At 43.4% G+C, this 18,104-nt stretch overlaps 3 protein-coding genes across 5 annotated transcripts in view; 2 read left to right on the top strand and 1 right to left on the bottom strand.

Annotated features, from left to right (window-relative positions):
* The window catches only part of LOC109432273 (xaa-Pro dipeptidase), a 757,159-nt gene that overhangs the window by 282,194 nt on the left and 456,861 nt on the right, over positions 1-18,104 (top strand). The gene's annotated exons all lie outside the window — the stretch shown is intronic.
* LOC109397090 (zinc finger protein 260-like) lies at positions 4,169-9,120 on the top strand. 2 transcript variants are annotated; one of them, XM_062855643.1, is made up of 4 exons: positions 4,169-4,340; positions 6,753-7,769; positions 7,836-8,055; positions 8,734-9,120. In XM_062855643.1, exons 1-4 carry the CDS (start codon positions 4,181-4,183, stop codon positions 9,008-9,010), a joined length of 1,674 nt encoding a protein of 557 aa, XP_062711627.1. In that variant the 5' UTR covers positions 4,169-4,180; the 3' UTR covers positions 9,011-9,120. The 2 variants fall into 2 exon arrangements, with proteins under 2 accessions (XP_062711627.1, XP_062711626.1); XM_062855642.1 differs by lacking the exon at positions 4,169-4,340 and adding an exon at positions 4,828-5,082.
* On the bottom strand, positions 9,626-16,575 carry LOC109432265 (zinc finger protein 19). Its single transcript, XM_029875117.2, has 5 exons — positions 16,344-16,575; positions 15,748-16,275; positions 15,309-15,686; positions 10,028-10,247; positions 9,626-9,964 (listed from the first exon to the last, which is right to left on the bottom strand). The coding sequence occupies exons 1-5, from the start codon at positions 16,468-16,470 to the stop codon at positions 9,664-9,666; spliced, it is 1,554 nt and encodes a 517-aa protein (XP_029730977.2). The 5' UTR covers positions 16,471-16,575; the 3' UTR covers positions 9,626-9,663.

The raw sequence follows: 18,104 nt of genomic DNA, 5'->3' as shown, positions 1-18,104 counted from the left end.
AAATGATCAAAACACCCCAGCCAAGGGAATTTTCTTCGTTTAAATTCATTTCAAGTAATAACTTGCAAGATTTTATTGGAAAAACGAATGTTCAAATTTTCGATTTTTTCTAGATATATGGGACAATATGGGGCACAGTGAATGGAGACCATTGATTTTTAGGGTACCCATTTACCGTGCCTTTTTGTTTCAATTAAAAAGTACGAGTAATTGTACTTTCTTGTTAAACTTACTTCGGTAATGCAAAATACATACCTGATATGTGAATTTAATTGCTTCTTGGTGGAATAAAAACGTTACTACATTTAGTTTATCGCTTAAATCACCTTAGCGCAGTTTTCGTTTTTTCACTATGAATGCAGTGAACGAGCAGAAACCCGCTTCATGTAAACACACTTTAGTGTCAAAATGATACTTTCAAATGTTTCTAATGAGCGTTTTGACATGGTAACAATACATTAGTGTTGTATTGGTGAAATTGATGGGAAATTGTCATACCATTCAATCTTAATATGGAAATAATGAAAAAATATTCGAAGGCACACGGTGAATGGAGCCCCCACGGTGAATGGCGCCTTGACGGTATAAAGAAATTTCTAGCAAAGAAAATATTGGAAAAATTAAAAAAAAAAATCATCCATAATTAAGCTATACCTTAAAAACCCTTGATAAAACCTGAATGAAATGGAAAGAATTTCCGAAGTTTTTATATACAGTACTTGATACAAACTGTTTCGAGGAATTCTTAAAATAATGAGCATGAATTTGAGTAGCACATTGTGATTATTATTATTATCTTTATTTAAGAGATTTGCAGCCCTAGGCTGGCTCATCTCTGTAGCACATTGTGAGGGTAGGGGAGACTGAGGAGACTTGATCCCTGGGGAGACTTGTTCCCCCCATATTTTCTCGGAATCAAAAACAGTTTTTTCCTAGCATATTTTTCCAAATCGACATCTGGACAGACGACAATGTTTTGGTTACAATTGATTTTGATTGTGCATTGTATTATTTTTTAATGGCTGATGGTTTGTTTTCAGTGCTTCAGAAATCTTTTAGGCGATTCAGAAAAATCTCAATAACTTTGTAAAAATTGAACCAAGTCGTGCCAAAATTTTACAGCACATAGTGTAAATAAAATACTATCAAACGTATTTATTCAAATAAGGCTGTTATATAAATATTTCAATTAATGCAGCTTGGTATATACAAAAGTGACATGGGGAGACTTGATCCCCCGAGGATTACACACACATTATACATGTGAAAAATAAAATTGTATTTGGAAGCCTCTATTTACTCGGAATTCTAGTATATTCAATGATAAAACGTGTCAGATAATTATTATTTTATTACACACCATTAAAAGAGGGATCAAGTCTCCCTATTTTCAAAATACAGCTTTACAAATTTAAAATTTACAAATTTAAAGAAATCTTATAATTTCAAATTCATCAAAAATACAAGAAAACTTGAATTGAAAATGAATAGGAAGCTTCTGGAGTTATTTTCTCTTTAAATTAACCATGTGCTCAAAAAGGGATCAATTGTGGCCTATTTTTGAAAAATACCTCATAAGACATGCCTCCATAAAAACACAGTTTTGAAAACTTTAACAATAATTGAAAGTCCTTCTGTTGTGTGTAAACTTGCAATAGATGTTTACGTTCCATTCTGTACGAAAAACGGATCCAGTTTTGTGTTTTTTCTTGAAGTTACAAATTAAGAAAAAGGGATCAAGTCTCCCCAGTCTCCCCTAATCCTTAGAAATTTGAAAAAAAATAGTAATATCTGAAGAATCCCAGTGAGACATTATAAAAAGAAACTTGAATTTTAGATAAGTATTATCCAGGGAGAATACCTTAGGGGTCGTCTACGAATTATGTAGACTGTTAGGGGGCGGGGGTGGTCTGGTCAAAGTCTAAGCTTCAAACTAATTTCGAAAACTTTGTATGGACAAAGTCTATGAGGGTGGTTCTGAAATGGTCAAAAATGTGTCTACGTTGTTTATGGACAGCGTCTTGAGGAAATATTGAAGAAATCCCAAGAAGAACACATGGGGAGATGCCTGTACAAACAGAAAATACCTTCCTTCTCAGTTAAAATACTAAAAAGATCTCTACAGCAATCATTGGAGGAAACTCTGGGAAAATTCCTGAAAGATAATGTTGCATTTTTTTAAGATTTTCTTGCTGGTTTAGACTTCCTTCTGTTTTTTTTTTCTAGAATTTCTCCAGGTACTTGTCCAGTTATTTATCCATGAATTCCTTCAAAGATTCCTCAGGGGTTTTCTCCAAAGTTTTCACCATTATTTCTCATAGGGATTTATATGCTTTTTTATAAATTTCCTTCATGGTGCCTCGACAGTTTTTCTAAAATGATCTAAGGATTTCTACTAGAAAGGGCGTTATAACTATGCGGTGTACCACTCTGAAAATTCCAACGGTAAATCTATTGTTACGGGAGCTTTTCTAGTGGCTTCTGATAGATGGATTACTCCAGCCATGGATTCCTGAGAAATATTTGTAATAAAATTTTTAGAACCATTTTTTTTAAAACTTGTATTCAAAAGATCAATCGTACCATGTCCATGCGCGTAGCGAATTTGTTCCCTCAGTTCCAATGCCGTGCGCGCTTGTTATACACTACAGTCACCGTGCACGACTTTGGAACTAAAAAATATTATAGTTTTGTCGAAAGCTCTTTCGAGAATTTTCTTTTTCTTTCGATATTTTTACAGAAAAAAAATCAAGCATTACGAAACAAATCACTCGAGAATCTTATAGATGAAAGCATTAACCCAAAAAAATAAAAAAGTTCATTCAAGAAGTTCTTAAGAACAATATCAGAAAAATCCTTAGAGGAATTCCGGGAACACATTCTGAAGAAGACCCTTGATAATTACATACTTGGATTTTGTTATAGAATTTCTAAGAAGTATTCGGAGTAGAGCTCGAAGTTTAGTTCATTCCTCTAAATCCAATAGATAATATGTTATGTCAGATGATCATTTATAAAGGTGAGAGAGTGCTAGCATTTTTTACTTAAATACCTATGTTGTAAAAACTATTTATGGAAAATGAAGTTTATTGCTACGACAATAAACTACATAGATGTAATGTAACTAACTTGGTTTAGTTCAGAGCTTTCTAGATCAATTTCGTATTGAATTATTACTGAAGCATATTTCCCAAGATCCAAAGGCTCTAGAATTCATATATCAACGGGAATAAAAGTTATTTTAAGCACTAAAATGGATTAACTCTCAGTATTTTCATATACAAGATTCACAGAACAAAGTTCGTCGATGGGATTCGTCAAGTGCTGGTTGGTAATCAGAGTAAAATCTTGTACAAAATTTGCATGCGGAACAGCAAAACCAATTCCGCGCCAAATCCGCGCGAGGGCCGAATTCCAGGGGCAAATCCGCGCCAAATCCGCGAAAATCGCGAAATCCGCGTAATTCGCGAAATCCGCGCTGTTGTAACAACCCTGGATTTACTTAAATACCTATGTTGTAAAAATTAATTATGCAAAATGAAGTTGATTGCTACGACAATAAACTACATAGATGTAATGTAACTAAACTAGTTTAGTTCAGACTTCAGAGCTTTCTAGATCATTTCCGTATTGAATTATTACTGAAACATACTGTCCAAAGGCTCTAGGATTCATATCAACAGGAATAAAAATTATTTCAAGCACTAAAATGGCTTAACTCTCAGTATTTTCATATACAAGATTCACAGAATAAAGTTCGTCGAAGGGATTCGTCAAGTGCTGGTTGGTAGATCAAAAGAAGGCAATCTTACACAAAAAAAACTATGATGCAAATCAGAGTAAAATCATGGACAAAATTTGCATGACGGAACAGCAAAACCAATTCCGCGCCAAATCCGCGCGAGGGCCGAATTCCAGGGGCAAATCCGCGCCAAATCCGCGAAAATCGCGGAATCCGCGAAATTCGCGAAATCCGCGTTGTTGTAACAACCCTGCCTGCTACCCCAATTCACCCTAAAAGCACAAGTTTGTGTCGAGGTTATGTGGATCATGTTTGTGGATTACTTGTTTTTGTTGACATCCTTTTACAATCAGTTCGGTTCATCAGTCGGCCAGGCCTTGCTTCAAAAGTTAAGTGAATAAAAGTTGAAATACTAAGAAAATCGTATGAAAATCCGCCATGCCTAGGCATTCCAAAAAGAAAAGAGCTGCTCTATTGCGAGAGCAGACCAAACGATGGGCTCGCCAGTCCGCCGAAGTTCTGTTAATGCTGAGCTCGTCGGCGGATCCATCTCTTCAACCACCACCTACGATGGAATCATTCGGAGGACTGAACAATGGTAAGTAGACTCGTGACTGGGGCGCATATGATGGGGTAATTCTGAAAAAGTCTTTAGTTTTAAATTATTTACGTTTTGATTTTGTTTTATGTTATTTGAAAAGATGAAGTGGTTTTGTGTCTCTTTGAGATAGCTCTCGAAGGGAAACCCCCCAAAGGGGTTTTCCTACCTCCAAAATGGGCCTTTTCATTTGACGTCTTAAATCAGCTGATTGTTCGGGCGTTTGACAGTTCTTCTATGAAGATGACACGTTCTTGTTAGCAGCTGTTGTTCAAGCTTTGTAAACAAATGCATGCACGGATCTGTCACATGAAAAGGCCTATACTAGCAAACTAGCACTCACACGCTAATACCATAAAATACCTACCCCAATTTACCCTAAAATCGCAAACATCAGGTTTGTTGTCAAATGTGGAAGATGTGTGTGGGTGATTTGTTTTTGTTGACAACACTTTCTTTTTGCAAGCAGTAGTTTAGTTTTAGTTCAGCGGGCCAGGCCCAACTCTGAAGTTAAGAGGAAAAATTAATGTCGGAATAATTGAAAACAATTCGGTGAAAACAAAAAGATCATTTAACAGCACCATGCCCAAGCAAACGAAAGCTTCCATAGCAGCCAAGCTGCGGGAGCAGGCGAAGAGATTGGCTCGCCAAGCCGCCCAGGCTCTGTTGGTGCCAAGTTCGTCGTCGGAACCGTCTGCTGGAATGCCAACTCAACAACAGTTGTCCGGAGGAGCACATATCGGTAATGGTCACTAGACTAACCCTTTATATGGTATAGGAAATGTGCTGTTGTAGAGTTTAGATTACACCTGAAATGCTCAAGCTATTAGTAAACGCTATTACAAGCTTTATTTTTGTGTTTGATGTACTATTTTAACCCTCGAGCGATCGTGCTGTTGTTTTGTACAACACGTTGAAAAAATCTCGCTTTTTGTATTCAGCATTAGCGTGGTGCTGACGGTGGTGGCCAACCGCGCGAGTTATGGAAGGTTAAATCACAGACAAGCAGACGTAACACTTGCGAAATTTCCATCGACCAAGCTTTTAACGATCATTTTAAATTTTCATAGTTGTGGCTTTCACAACCAGAGGCGCGCGCATCGTTTTTCTATGCGTTTGACGTTTCACACTAGCACCTTCTGTTGACGATATTGCACAATACAGTGATTCGTGCAACTTTTCCACCAGGTGATGGTAGTGGGAACTAGGCGATGGATTTCCATGAAAATCGTTCAAGATGTTACGTCTGTTTGTCTGTGGTTAAATCGTTAGTATTGTCCTAAGTTTAATGCACATTTATAGGGCTCTGAAGTAAAAGAGCACCATGAGATATCAGCAATCGCGTTTTTGATGGCCTACTTTCACGTCATTTCTGGAAAAAATCAATTACCAGATAAGTGAACCGTTCCCTATCAAGGACTTCAAAATGTAAACGTCCCGTATTAAAACATGAATCCAGATGCCCTCTTAGGATTAGAAATTCCTAGACAAAACTCAAACTATGAAAGCAACTAATGCTGCGAACAAAAGGCAACCTGCCAGAGAAAATACGATTACAGGATTTACTGATGGACCAACAACATTTATGAAACCTCGTCATCCTGCGTTCGGAAATGTGGTTATCAATAGGGTAACTGTCAAAATTTAAGTTGTGTGTTGTGTATTTGTCCAAATGTAATTCCATTTGATCACGCATTTGCAAGGTTTCACTACAAGATGTTTTGATATGCATTTGTAGTGCTCCAATATTTTCGTAATAACGCTTTGCCAAGTGTACATTTTTTTCCGCACGCATAACCAGTGGTCTCAACATTGACATAACATCGGAAATGTCAAGCGTGATACATGCGGAAAAGTTTACACACTTGGCAAATCGCGTACTGATAGCTTTAGAAATTAGTTCATCCAAGGGATTCCCCAACTAGGATGACAAATTTGTCCTCTTGGACTTACCCTATACCTGTATCCAGATTCATCTCCGGTATAATTTGACCGAGGTCATTTATAAGATCATAGCATAAAACTACATAAAACCATCCCTTCAAGTTCTACAAAGAGATCGAAAATCTGCCAATGTTCAAAAAATTTACAGCAATTGACCACGAATTTGATTATTCCAGTTATTTTGAGAAGCTCCTGTAAATGCTTCAGCAATCAGCAGGACAGTGAATGCTACACGCTTTCGTGCAGTTTGGGATTTGGGATCTAAGAAGATACATCTTGGGAATAATATGGGAATGCCTTTTCTCTGAAACTACTGCTAAGAATGTCTTTTATGTTCAACGCTGTTATGATGTAATGTTCCTGATCAAGTTTTAACAGTTTATTAAGACCAGTATGGACGGGAATTTCAGGCATTTCTTGTCATTATTGCAATAACAATATTAATACACACAATGCTTCACATTCCAGGCGTGGAAGTTGAAGTCCCGATGAAGCCGATGTTCACCCCCAATGTCAAGCCGGAAAACCTCAAGGTCGAAGTGAATCCCTTCGAAGCGTCGGAACACTTGGAGGAAATCAAGGTGGAACCGGAAGAACCCCAGGAAGGCGAGACGGACCCAATCGGACGAATTGACCCTACTACTGGATTGGCGGAAACACTTCCGGGGGAGGAAGAAGACCAGAAGCCAGACATCAACTTGCTAAATGTGGTTGTTCCGCACGAACCTCGGTGTCAGTTTTGTCTGAAACTTTACGTGGAAGCCGGGGGTCGAGGGATCATCCCGCGGAACCGGATTGTGTACGTCCTAGGGCAGCGATGGTGGGGTTCACCCCGAGAACGTCCGAGATGCTGCAAGGGTTGCAAGCGACTGTTCGAACTTTTCTACGAGTTCAAGAAGTCTTGCTTGGCAGCACTGTCCCGGCCGGAGTTTCTACTGGCGCAGGAGGCTGCGATGAAGGTGGTCCATGAAGTGGTTGATTTGAAACCGGTTCTTGCGAAAGAGAAAAAGTCTGAAGAACGCCCGGATTCTGGTGATGAAGTGGACGTCGTGGGATTTGGGTCTCTTCCGGAGACTTTTGAGCAAAACGCCGGGAACTTGGAACCAGCGCATGTTGAGCAGAACATAGAGTCTAAACCGATTCCACAATCTACAGAAGATGACTGGACTTTTGAAACAGACGGAATCGATAACCAAACTGATTCGGATGAGTGGAATCTAGAACCACCACTGGAGCCATTTGGAGATGAAATTCCACCGAAGAAAGGCACCAGAAAGCGAAAACCCCATAAACCCAATGAGTCAAAAAAGGGGAGGAAGTACTGCTTCCGTTGTAGGAAATTCTACGAAAATGAAGCCACATACTTGGAACACAAACCGAACTGTACGAAGCCGGCCCGAGATCCTCCTCCATTGGCATGTCCGCAGTGCCCGAAACGATTCAATCGCCAGGAACACCTAACCTATCACATCAATCAGCATAACGGTGAGTTTCGTTTACATAGTGTGTATTCATCGCTCTCCGGAGAAATTGACGCAACTCTCATTTCAGGACTACGAACGGTTCCGTGCCGTCGCGAGGGCTGCAACAAGATGTTCTTCCGGCCGTCGGTTCGTCATACGCACGAGCGGACCTGCGGCAAGGGTCCGGAGGTGATGTGCACCATGTGTGCCGCCGTTTTCCGCACGAAAAGCGCCTTGAACACGCACATGGCTACCCACGGGGATCCGACGCACTTCTGCGAGGTGTGCAAAAGGGGTTTCTACTCGAAGTAAGTAGTTTCCAGACTCAGACATATCCAGGTATAGTAGGCTCTGTCATACCATTGTCGACTGCAGCAACTAGCGTTCCTTCGATGATTAGTACTCCAACACTCCCCCTATGCACATAACCTCAGCTCCAACGCCTCGCGAGCACGTTCTGGTCACTGTGCTCTTATCAGTGCCAAAGTTCCTCTTGTCTACCGAGCTCCTCGTAGCACCAAGCTCAATCAGTGCTAAATTACTTTCGCTAACAAGCTCCTCCTGGCTCTACGGCAGCTACCGAGTTTCTTCTACTATTCAGCTTCTTTTGTCTGTTGATCAGCTGCCCCTCACCACCTCGATTAGTTCAGTTATCATCGCAAGTGCGAGACTGACGATCGTCAATCCTCAACGAGTGTTGGTTCTCACTCGCACCTAGCCTTATCACATCTTGGCACCTCTTTGGATATGGATCTCTTCATCGTCTCTTGGAATTGCACCGCATGTCGGTATTCTTGCTTCTCTAACTCCACCAAATCGTTCTTGGGCCTATAACCTGTTGCTACGATCATGCAGCGTATAGCGAGGCTAGTCCTGTCGATAATCGCTCCTAGTTCTAATAGAATTGTGTAAACTACGTACAGACCATCGCTAAATTGCAAGGTCCGATATTCTTGATCCCTAATCCACTGATCCTCCTTTTACAGGGCCAATCTCCAGAAGCACGCGGCAGCTCACTCCGATGCGAGGAACTTCGAGTGCAAAGTGTGCGGCAAGCGGTTCAAGTCGTACGAAGCCAACCGGGTACACCAGCGAGTCCACACGCAGGAAAAGCCGTACGTTTGCCCTCACTGCGGCATGGCGTTCATGTACAACTGTGTGCTCAAAACGCATCTACAGAAGAGCCAGTGCGGAGGCCCTTCGCCGGTGGATTTGGCGCGAAGAGAACTGGAGGCAGCCGCCCGATTCATCCAGATGCATTGAACACGTGGATTCGAACAGCCAACGCAAGCAAAACTGTCAACCTTCGTTACATTTAACCAAATGTTTTTACTTACTTGAACACATAATAAACTATTGAAACAGAAAATGAAGCTAAAAACCAATTTCTTATTCAACGCAGATGACATCCATTCCGTAGCCACTTATATGGTACCGTATTCCCCACACGAATTTGATCATTGATCACTTTTTGTTCTTCAGTTCAATTTCTCCTTTGAGCACTACGGAGTCATGGCACAAATTTCCCAAATGGAGGAGAACGTGCCTCTGGAGCCGACCTACTGATACGGGGTCACCGAAGCGATAATCCTTGACGACGGCGGACATCTTTATCGGATCCCTCCTAGTGACGTGACTCCCAGTGGAGATACTACTAGTTACTCGTCGTAACCAGCCGAGAAAACGCCTCTGCGTTTTCTTGCTTCGTCTTTCTTGACGATTAACTACACGGTCGAGATAAAGCTCTACTCGCTAAGCAACAATTAAAGTACACAAAATTGTAATCATAACTTACCGAATGAATGCTGATCAAGGATTCTTCAAAACGGTTTAATATCCTTTTAACGCACTTCTCTCGATTCAACCATTCGTGTATTCGCGCATATGTTTATCGCTTTCACTTTACCTTACCTCTTCTACAGCATCCTGTAAACATCGCTAGTCATCTCAATAGCCCTCGTTGCACTCATCAGTTCATGCCGTTCGTTCCGTCCCAGCGCCAGCTCACCCGGTTCGTGACCCCTCTCCAGATGGGTTTTGAGCAAACAGTTGTACGTGAAAGCCATTCCACAGATGTGGCAAACGTACGGCTTCTCCTGGGTATGAATCCGCTGGTGCACCCGATTGGCTTCGCGCGATTTGAAACCCTTTCCGCAGACCTTGCACTGGTAGCGGCGTTCGTCCGAATGCACCGCCGAGTGCTTTTTCAGCTTTTGCCTAGGGGAAAGACAAACACGTGATTATCTTGAGTGAATAGAAAGACAGTGACAGAGATCCTACTTGGTATGGAACGCCTTGTTGCACACCTCGCACACGAAGCTGGGATCGTCGTGCAGAGTCATGTGAATGCGCAGGGCACCCTTCGAACGGAACATGGAACCGCAAACGCTGCAAATTTCCTGCACATTTTGGCCGCAGTGCATCTCGTGATTGCGGCGCATGTTCGGGTTGAAGAACTTCTTGGTGCAGCCCTCCCGCCGGCAGGGAACCGATCGAATGCCTGGAATGCACCAGAATCGATGAATGATTTTCATAGACTTGAAACATCAAGATGAGCATATGACGCAGAGGCTTGGCTTATTTAGAAAAAGGAACACGTTGAACAGAAACACGAAGTTTGTTCTGAAGTCACTGATAATGTGACGTCTTGTTTCTTTATAAATGTTGTCGTCAGCTGTTAGAAAGTTTGACCATTGCCAGGCAGTTATGGGCCCATTCCGGAATACTCATTTGCTACTATCTCAGTTCAGATGGCATTGATGACAGAATTTACAACATATATTAGGCTGGGCCAAATATTTCAACACTCCTCGATGTGTTTCATCACAAGTTCACGAAGGTTTATATTTTCACAAAATATTCACAAAGGTTTCAATGGACACAACAGCCTACACAAAGTTCCTTCTCCTGCACCGAACATTTCTGCCTCGTCAAGTTTAACACAAAGTCTCATCACAAAGCCACGAAGTTCAACGCTTAGTATCGGAGTTCCTTGTCGTCAAAACAGTCGAAATATTCCTCTTCTTGGAACTCCTCAGCGAGACACCCATCTATCTTCTTCCGGAGGTTGTCGCTCTCCACAAAGCTCCGTGATGGCTTCCTCCTTTCCTCTGGCGTTCACTGTCTGGCACCAGGACTTCACGAAGTTAACTTTCAGTTCCCTCTTGGCCAGTTTCCTGAACAAGGGCTTTCCACAGCCCAGCTCCGGGACATACAGCACGTCTTTCACCGGACTTCGTTTTCTTTTCATTCTTCGTTGTTGCATTTCCGGAAGCCTTCCCCAACACCGGCGGACCTGATCACTGAGCCGTCCGCCAAGTTCACTTCTACCTTCACGCGCTCGTCGATCGATCTTTTCGATAACCTTGCGGTCGCTGGTCATGTTGATCGAACAGCCATTGTCCACGTACCAGCTGTTCCCTCCCTTCCCACGCCGAAACAAATTCCGGGATTCTTTCACGCTGCTGCTTTCTTCACTTCCGGCACTTTTCTTCCGTCGTCGCATAGAACTCTTTCCGGAAGTGACTAAGATTCCGGTATTTTCAACTCGTTCACGGACTCAGAAGACTGGTCGGCGTCCGGACGGCTCTCCAAGGCCGTCACCAGTTCGTTATGCGATTCCGGCAGACACCGGTACACCATTACCACTTGCAACGAGCTTTCAAGCTTCTGTTCCGCACATGACAGCCGTCGAACAACTACTATTCGATCGCGAAAAGATGTTCGCACCTTCTTCGTAGTTGAACCTACAAAGTTTCTTCAACAGGGACACTCGTGACGATGTCACCGTAGCTTTTTCATGGTATTTTTTCAAACGTTCTTACACATCGACACCTGCTTTTCCGTCCTTCACCAAAGGCAGCTGATTATCTTCTATGTTCAGCACTATCAAGGCTTTTGCGTTTTGGTCTTCTTTTGACCACACCGCAGTCACCGGCTCCGTTTTTTTTTTCTTCAGCAACTGCGAGCCACAGATCGACACTTATCAGTAGCAATTCCATATTCACTTCCTACGTAAGATATTTTTAGCAGATATGCCCCAGTGGAGACGTTCCGCTAGGAAGATTCCTCCTCGCGATTGCCGGCTGCAAGAATCTCCGAAAATTTCAAAAAAAAAAAATAGTCATGTCCAGCGGTTAGGCATGTGCATCAGCCACCATCTCTTGAACAGTTGGACATTAGATCAGCTACAGCACTCTTTCGTTAGACAGTTGCTTCCCTAGTTTCGATATATTTCTAACGCCGACAGGTTGTCCTCTAATATCGCTCCACAGTGTTATCCAGTTAAGCACCAAATCGTCAAACAGTTTTGGGTACTACAAGACCGTTAGAGAGCAACATACATCGACTCCATTGATGACAGAGTGTCGCAGCTCCGTAGACGACTTGTCCAAGATGTTGCCGCTCCAGCATATATGAAAACATTTTCGAATGTTCATTCTCGTGTCTTCAAATTACCAGCTCAGGTTGCGTCGAAGTACCAATCAGATTTTCATGCGGGTTCCTGCAGAGACAATGTTTTATCGGATTTAACGGACCATTCCTTTGGTCGCTGCCACACATTTCTCCTCTCGAGGTGTAGGTACTAACACTCCTTCCCAGAATCGAAGCTTCGGTCGAAGCATTTACTGCGATGTCCGATATGACACAGATCGCATTGTGTAACAACGCTTCGACTAGGCTTCCGTATTTCGATGCATGTTGAAGAAGTGGGCTATCAGTGCTAGCTTTCGTTGATCCTTGTTTCGTCTACTTGACAACACGTAGTACAAAAAGCTCAGCCACGCGGTCGAGACTAATTTCCTAGATGCCTTCATTCCGAGTAATCTCCAGATACAGTAGACGTTCGATAACTGCAACATGTTTACGTTTCACTTAGCGAACGAAAATCCGATAACTGCAACGCCTGACAGTGTCAACAAGCCATCAATTGACGTAAAATGAACGAAAAATTCATTCGACTGTTCATTAGGGCTAACATGGCGCACCATTTTGACGTTTGGCGGTGCGATAACTGCAAATTTGTTGCACTTACCGGACTTGCAGTTAAAAAGCATTGCAGTTAAACCGTTTGCACCGACCGAACGTCTACTGTAGTTCGGGTCGCCAAGATCTGTCTTAATCCACCCCAAACTTCTAGCTGAAGCCCTGGGCCTCCAGCCATGCCTCGTTCTTCACTACTTCTCCGGCTGCATGCCGCTTCAATTTGTACGTACACCCAACGATATTCAATAGCTTTAGTGCCGCAAGATAGCTTTACAGAATCCCGAGTTACATCAACTTCATGCATGCGACTCCATTTCAGCTTCCATAGCAGTTGTTCACTCGGCACGGTACGCATCAGTTATCGCTTTCTTGAGATTGGTTCTATCTGGTTTTGACCCGACTGATCAGCGGTAGTAAACTTCTTTCAGTGAATGAAGAACTCGAGGTGTCATCCACTAATGAACTAATGAACATTTATTGTGCAACAAAATCACCGCTAACTAAGTTATCTCAAGGGACCTCAGTTCTTGAAGTTGCTAAGCATCGGCATCGCTTCACTCCTCCTCAACGTCGAAGAACTTCAGACCGGTCTGGGTGCGGAATCGTTCCAGTTTAACTCGCGCCAATGGTTTCGTCAGGATGTCCGCGATCATCGAATCCGTTGGACAATATCGAACTTCCATGACATCGGTTGACATCAGTTCTCTCACGTTGTCCTCATGCATCACCACGGGTTTGGTGATATCCTCGCCGACGTCGAGCATCAGCTTCGTCAACCAGAGAAGTTCCTGGCTAGCCTCGGATAGTGCCACGTATTCCGTCCGTCGAAGACAAGCTGACGCACTGATCTTTGCTTGCAGCCCAGTTGATGGCACCGTCTCCGAGTATGAACACGAACCCAGAGTTGGACTTACGGTCAACCCTATCGCCGGTCCAATCTGCGTCAACAAATACGTCGAAGCTCTAGCTTCAAATCCGCCGTTGATGTAAGTTACTGTAGGGTTCTCTTCGCTTCGATCCAGTCCACGAGCATATCGTCGACATACAGCAAAATAAACGACATCACTTCATCGACGTTCCGGATGTAGAGACACGGATCTGCCTCGGATGGTTCGTATCCAAGCCGCTTCAGTTTCTCCGATATCTTTTGGTTCCAGATGCGTCGAGCTTCTGACTATTATAGCCCTGTTCTATTAGTCTTGCCTTGAAACGGATCACTTCACCTAATTCGTCGAGCTTTTTCTTGAAAATCCATTTGCATCCGATAGGCTTCCGATTCGTGGACTTCTCCACGATGTCCCATGTCGAGTTCTCTTGGAGGGATGCAAACTCTTCGTCCATCGCTTTCTTCCATTCTCGACATTCCTAGCTGCGCATAGCTGCTGCCAGGCTGCTGGATTGAGGCCAGCCGGGTAGCTTCTCTATACCGTACCGGTGGCACACCAATGTTCGATCGATTAGATCTTCGTACATCCTCGACTTCGTTTTCAATCGCAGTATCGTAGTTGTCCTCACTACAAAACGTTATCTCGTCGAACCCTCCGAAATCGCTTCCCTCGCAAGATTCACCATCGCCCATCGGTGCTAGCCTTTTCTCCTCAGGCTTTTCAACTTGATCATCGGGGACTACTTCATGCTGCTGAAAAACGGGTTTGAACGGATAATACACGACAGTTCCTTCACGTGCGTTGGTTTCGCCAATTTTTTCAGCTGGGATGAACCTCTAACAGAACCAACAATAGGGAAGAAAAACTGCTGAGTGATTCACTTATCACTTCGGCTGCCAAACACTGCTCTTCGGGAAAGGTAGCCTTGCGAACTTGCACTTCAAACAACATTCACAGACGGCCTTGATTCCACAATGCACAATCTTGATGCCGGTCGCCAGATTCTTCTTCTTCAGCTCGCCGACTGCTTCCGGGTCTCTGTGGCCGAATCTCCTGTGCCACGCATGTTCACAGTTCTTCGAATGGCCTGTACTTTGCGCCAGACTTGCATTGAGCGTAAGTTAAAGACTGTACAATCCTCCGGAAACCATTCCAACTGCCACAATTTTCTCACCCTCGGAAATGCGGCTTCATCGATCGTCGTTCCACTCTTCGTAGCCGATCTCACGGAGAACAGGTTCGTTTCGAGGTAAGGAACAAACAGCGTATTGCTGAGGGTCATGATATTCGCGGATCCATTGGGACCAGCGCACTGAACACGACACATACCTTTGCCAGCACATTCCGTCTTGATCCCGTTTTCCAGCACGACGTCATCGGTGATCAGCACCTGGCCGGTCACCGAAAGCCGCTCGAAGAGATCTTGCATCTCCGTGATGTGCTTCTCGATGTCCTCGCCATCAGTGTAACGCATATCGCACACTTCCACGACAACTGACAGCACCACCGTCTTGTTCTCGACTACTGCTACAGCAAACGCTTCCCTGCGGCGACTCAGCTGCAAGTAGCAGCTTTGAGTCACTAGTGCAATCAGAATCCAAGAACTTGACTTCTTGGCTGATTGCAATCCATGGTTCACAATGCATGAGCTTTGGAAAATAAAGTCTTACGGCAACTCGGAAACTTACCTTCATGTTTGTTCATATGGTACGTCAGGTTATCAGCACGGGTGAACCTTTGCGGACATTTGCTGCACTGCACCGTTGGCGGATCCTTACCCAGCTTGATGCACGATGGCTTGTGCTCCAGGAAGACGGCTTCCGATTCGAAAAACTTTCTACACCGGTAGCAGTATTTGTGAGTTTTTCTTGTCGGCTTGATCTTCGGGACAGGCTGATTCCCGGTCGGTACATTGAGACTCGTCTCGGATGCTTCTCCCACACTGTCAACGACTTCAATGTCCGAATCGTCGTCGGAACTTGTCGGTGGAATGGCCGGCGGTGATTCCTGTCTTGACTCCTCTAGTTTTGGGTCGTTCCTCGCCTCATCGTCATTCGACTTTACATCTGTGAATAAGAAACGGACAAATAATGCAATATGCTGAAAACTGAACTAGTAAATTTGTACCACTTGGAGGCTGCTTCTTTCTCCTTTTCACAGGTTTCCTAGGTCTCAGATCTACCACCTCACTGGACGGTGCCTTGTCAACTCCGCAACTCATCAAAAACAGCGGCCGGGCCAGCGCCATCAAACAAGACCGTTTAAACTCGTAGAACAAGTCAAACATCTTCTTGCATCCCTTACAGCAATCCAGCTGCCCGTGGGACGCACCCCATTTTCGCACACCCAGCACAAAACCAATCCGGTTCCGGGTGATGACGCCTCGTCCTTCCGGGTCCCGAAACTGCTCCAGGCAAAACTGACATGTTCCATCGGAGAGATCGGCTAAGTTGATCTCCGGCAGATCATCAACCGGCTTCGAATCTTCCGGAAGCCCTCCAATCGGATCCGGTTCACCTTCCAGCGGTTCCAACAGTTCAACCTTGACTTCCTCCAACAGGTCGGAAGCGTCGAAAGGATTCACCGTGTGGTCCAGTGGTTCCTGTTTGACGACGTCAATGTCCACAGCCGGTTCCGTGGGGGTCGAATCTTCCTCTAAAATATTACGATTTCAATAAATGGTTATGCTACATTTCGGCATCACAAAGGGGAAAATATTGTACCTTTTGGCCATTTTGGTTCCGAACCCACTAGAGTCGGAAGTGGCTTATGCTCCGCTGTTTGTTGTGCTAATTTTGTCGCTGCTACCCGAGCTCTGGCTGCTAGTCTCTTCTTGCTAACCCGTCCCATTGCTTTCTTCGGTATCACTTTTGGCTTTATAAATACCTAGCTTGATTTTGATCTAAAATCCACGAAATAAACGAAAAACTTTAAGTTTTATTTTTAAATAAGCGACATTTCGGACATTAAATGTTTTGAAATTTTCAAGCTAACCTGGGAAGAACTGCACTGTCAAAATACAACATATTTACGACCCACAACATGTTCCACAGCGTAATATTTTTACACTGACCAAAATCGTTAGGTTTGTTCAGGTGGATGTTTTGATAGAACAGAACAAGGAACAGATTTTTTTAACGAGGGGGGCGACGCACTAGTTTGGGCTGCAAAACGGTGAGTCGATAAGGAGAGCGTCCAACATAGGGTCCTCACAAGTTCCTACCTCATGCTTCCACGGGTCAAGCGATGCCAAAGACCGCCAACTGAGTTGTGCGCTTAGCTGGTACCGTCTTACCCCGTTCGTTCGACACGTTTTAATACGACACTTTTTAATTCGTACCCCGCTTATTCCACATATGTCGAATTATTATCGTCGCACCACCAAATCGAAGTCGTCGCTAGAAGCACATGCGAAGTTGCAGCCGCGAAGTAAATTTGAATCTATTTTTTTCTGTTGCGCATCATTAAGCTAATTAAGAGCAACAATATGCACCAATCCAAATTGAGTTGCGACATTTCCAAGTAGGTTAAACATCAATTTTCGCACGTTCGGTCACTTCGTATTTCGACCAAAAGCATAATAAAAAGTGTTCAAATGTCACAGCGATGTACACTGTAAATGCAAAACAGTTTGGTATTGTGCTTATACTCACACCCGCAGCAGATCCTCTTGCAGTCGCTAATTCCGGAAGTTCTAATTTGATGCTATTCGACACCCAAACCGCCTGGAGACCAACCGGAATGAACTGAGGATGGCAACAATCGTAGAAAGAACGAGATTTTCATTCGCACCACCGCAATATCTGTTGAAATTATATTTCATAACAAATCCGGAAATCAAAACAAAAACAAAAATAGAGTTGCCAAATTCCAATGAGCATGGTGGTGTAGGGTGATCAGTTTGTCGAATTAAAAGTTTACCCCGGTTATTCGACAACAGTCGGCGTCATGGTCGCAATTTTTTCCGCAGTCAAGTTCGCAGATTGTGAACAATCCTCGGTACTCACTTTACGTAATTTATGTTTAGTTGCGTCAAACCAATATCATTATCAACATTGTTGTCACTTCGTAAAATGGCTCATTGATTAAGGTTCAAAGCAAGATTATTTATAAAATATAGTTGCTTCAAAGATGAATTGTGATTTTGTTTGTGGGATTGGTTATGCTTCAAGAAAATGATGCAAGGTTGTGATGACCTCACAGAAACAGAATATATGAAAGATGGGAGAAAGAAGATTAACTTGTTTCAACAGATTAATGGGCAAACCATATTCGTAAGGGACGAATTGGATTGAAAGGGTCAATCAGTAATCGTGTGGGGCGATTAGAAGCTTTGGTCGTAATGGGTAAACCATATTCGTAAAGGGACGAATTTGATTGAAAGGGTCAATCAGTAATCGTGTGGGGCGATTAGGAGCTTTGGTTGGAATGGGCAAACCTAGAAATCCTCTACATAGAGATGAGCGGAAGTTACATACGTCGAT

Source organism: Aedes albopictus, chromosome 3 (genome assembly GCF_035046485.1).
Source record: "Aedes albopictus strain Foshan chromosome 3, AalbF5, whole genome shotgun sequence".
NCBI classification, from domain to species: domain Eukaryota; kingdom Metazoa; phylum Arthropoda; class Insecta; order Diptera; family Culicidae; genus Aedes; species Aedes albopictus.
The sequence above is the reverse complement of the archived record's forward strand: the minus strand, read 5'-3'. Positions and strand labels throughout refer to the sequence as shown.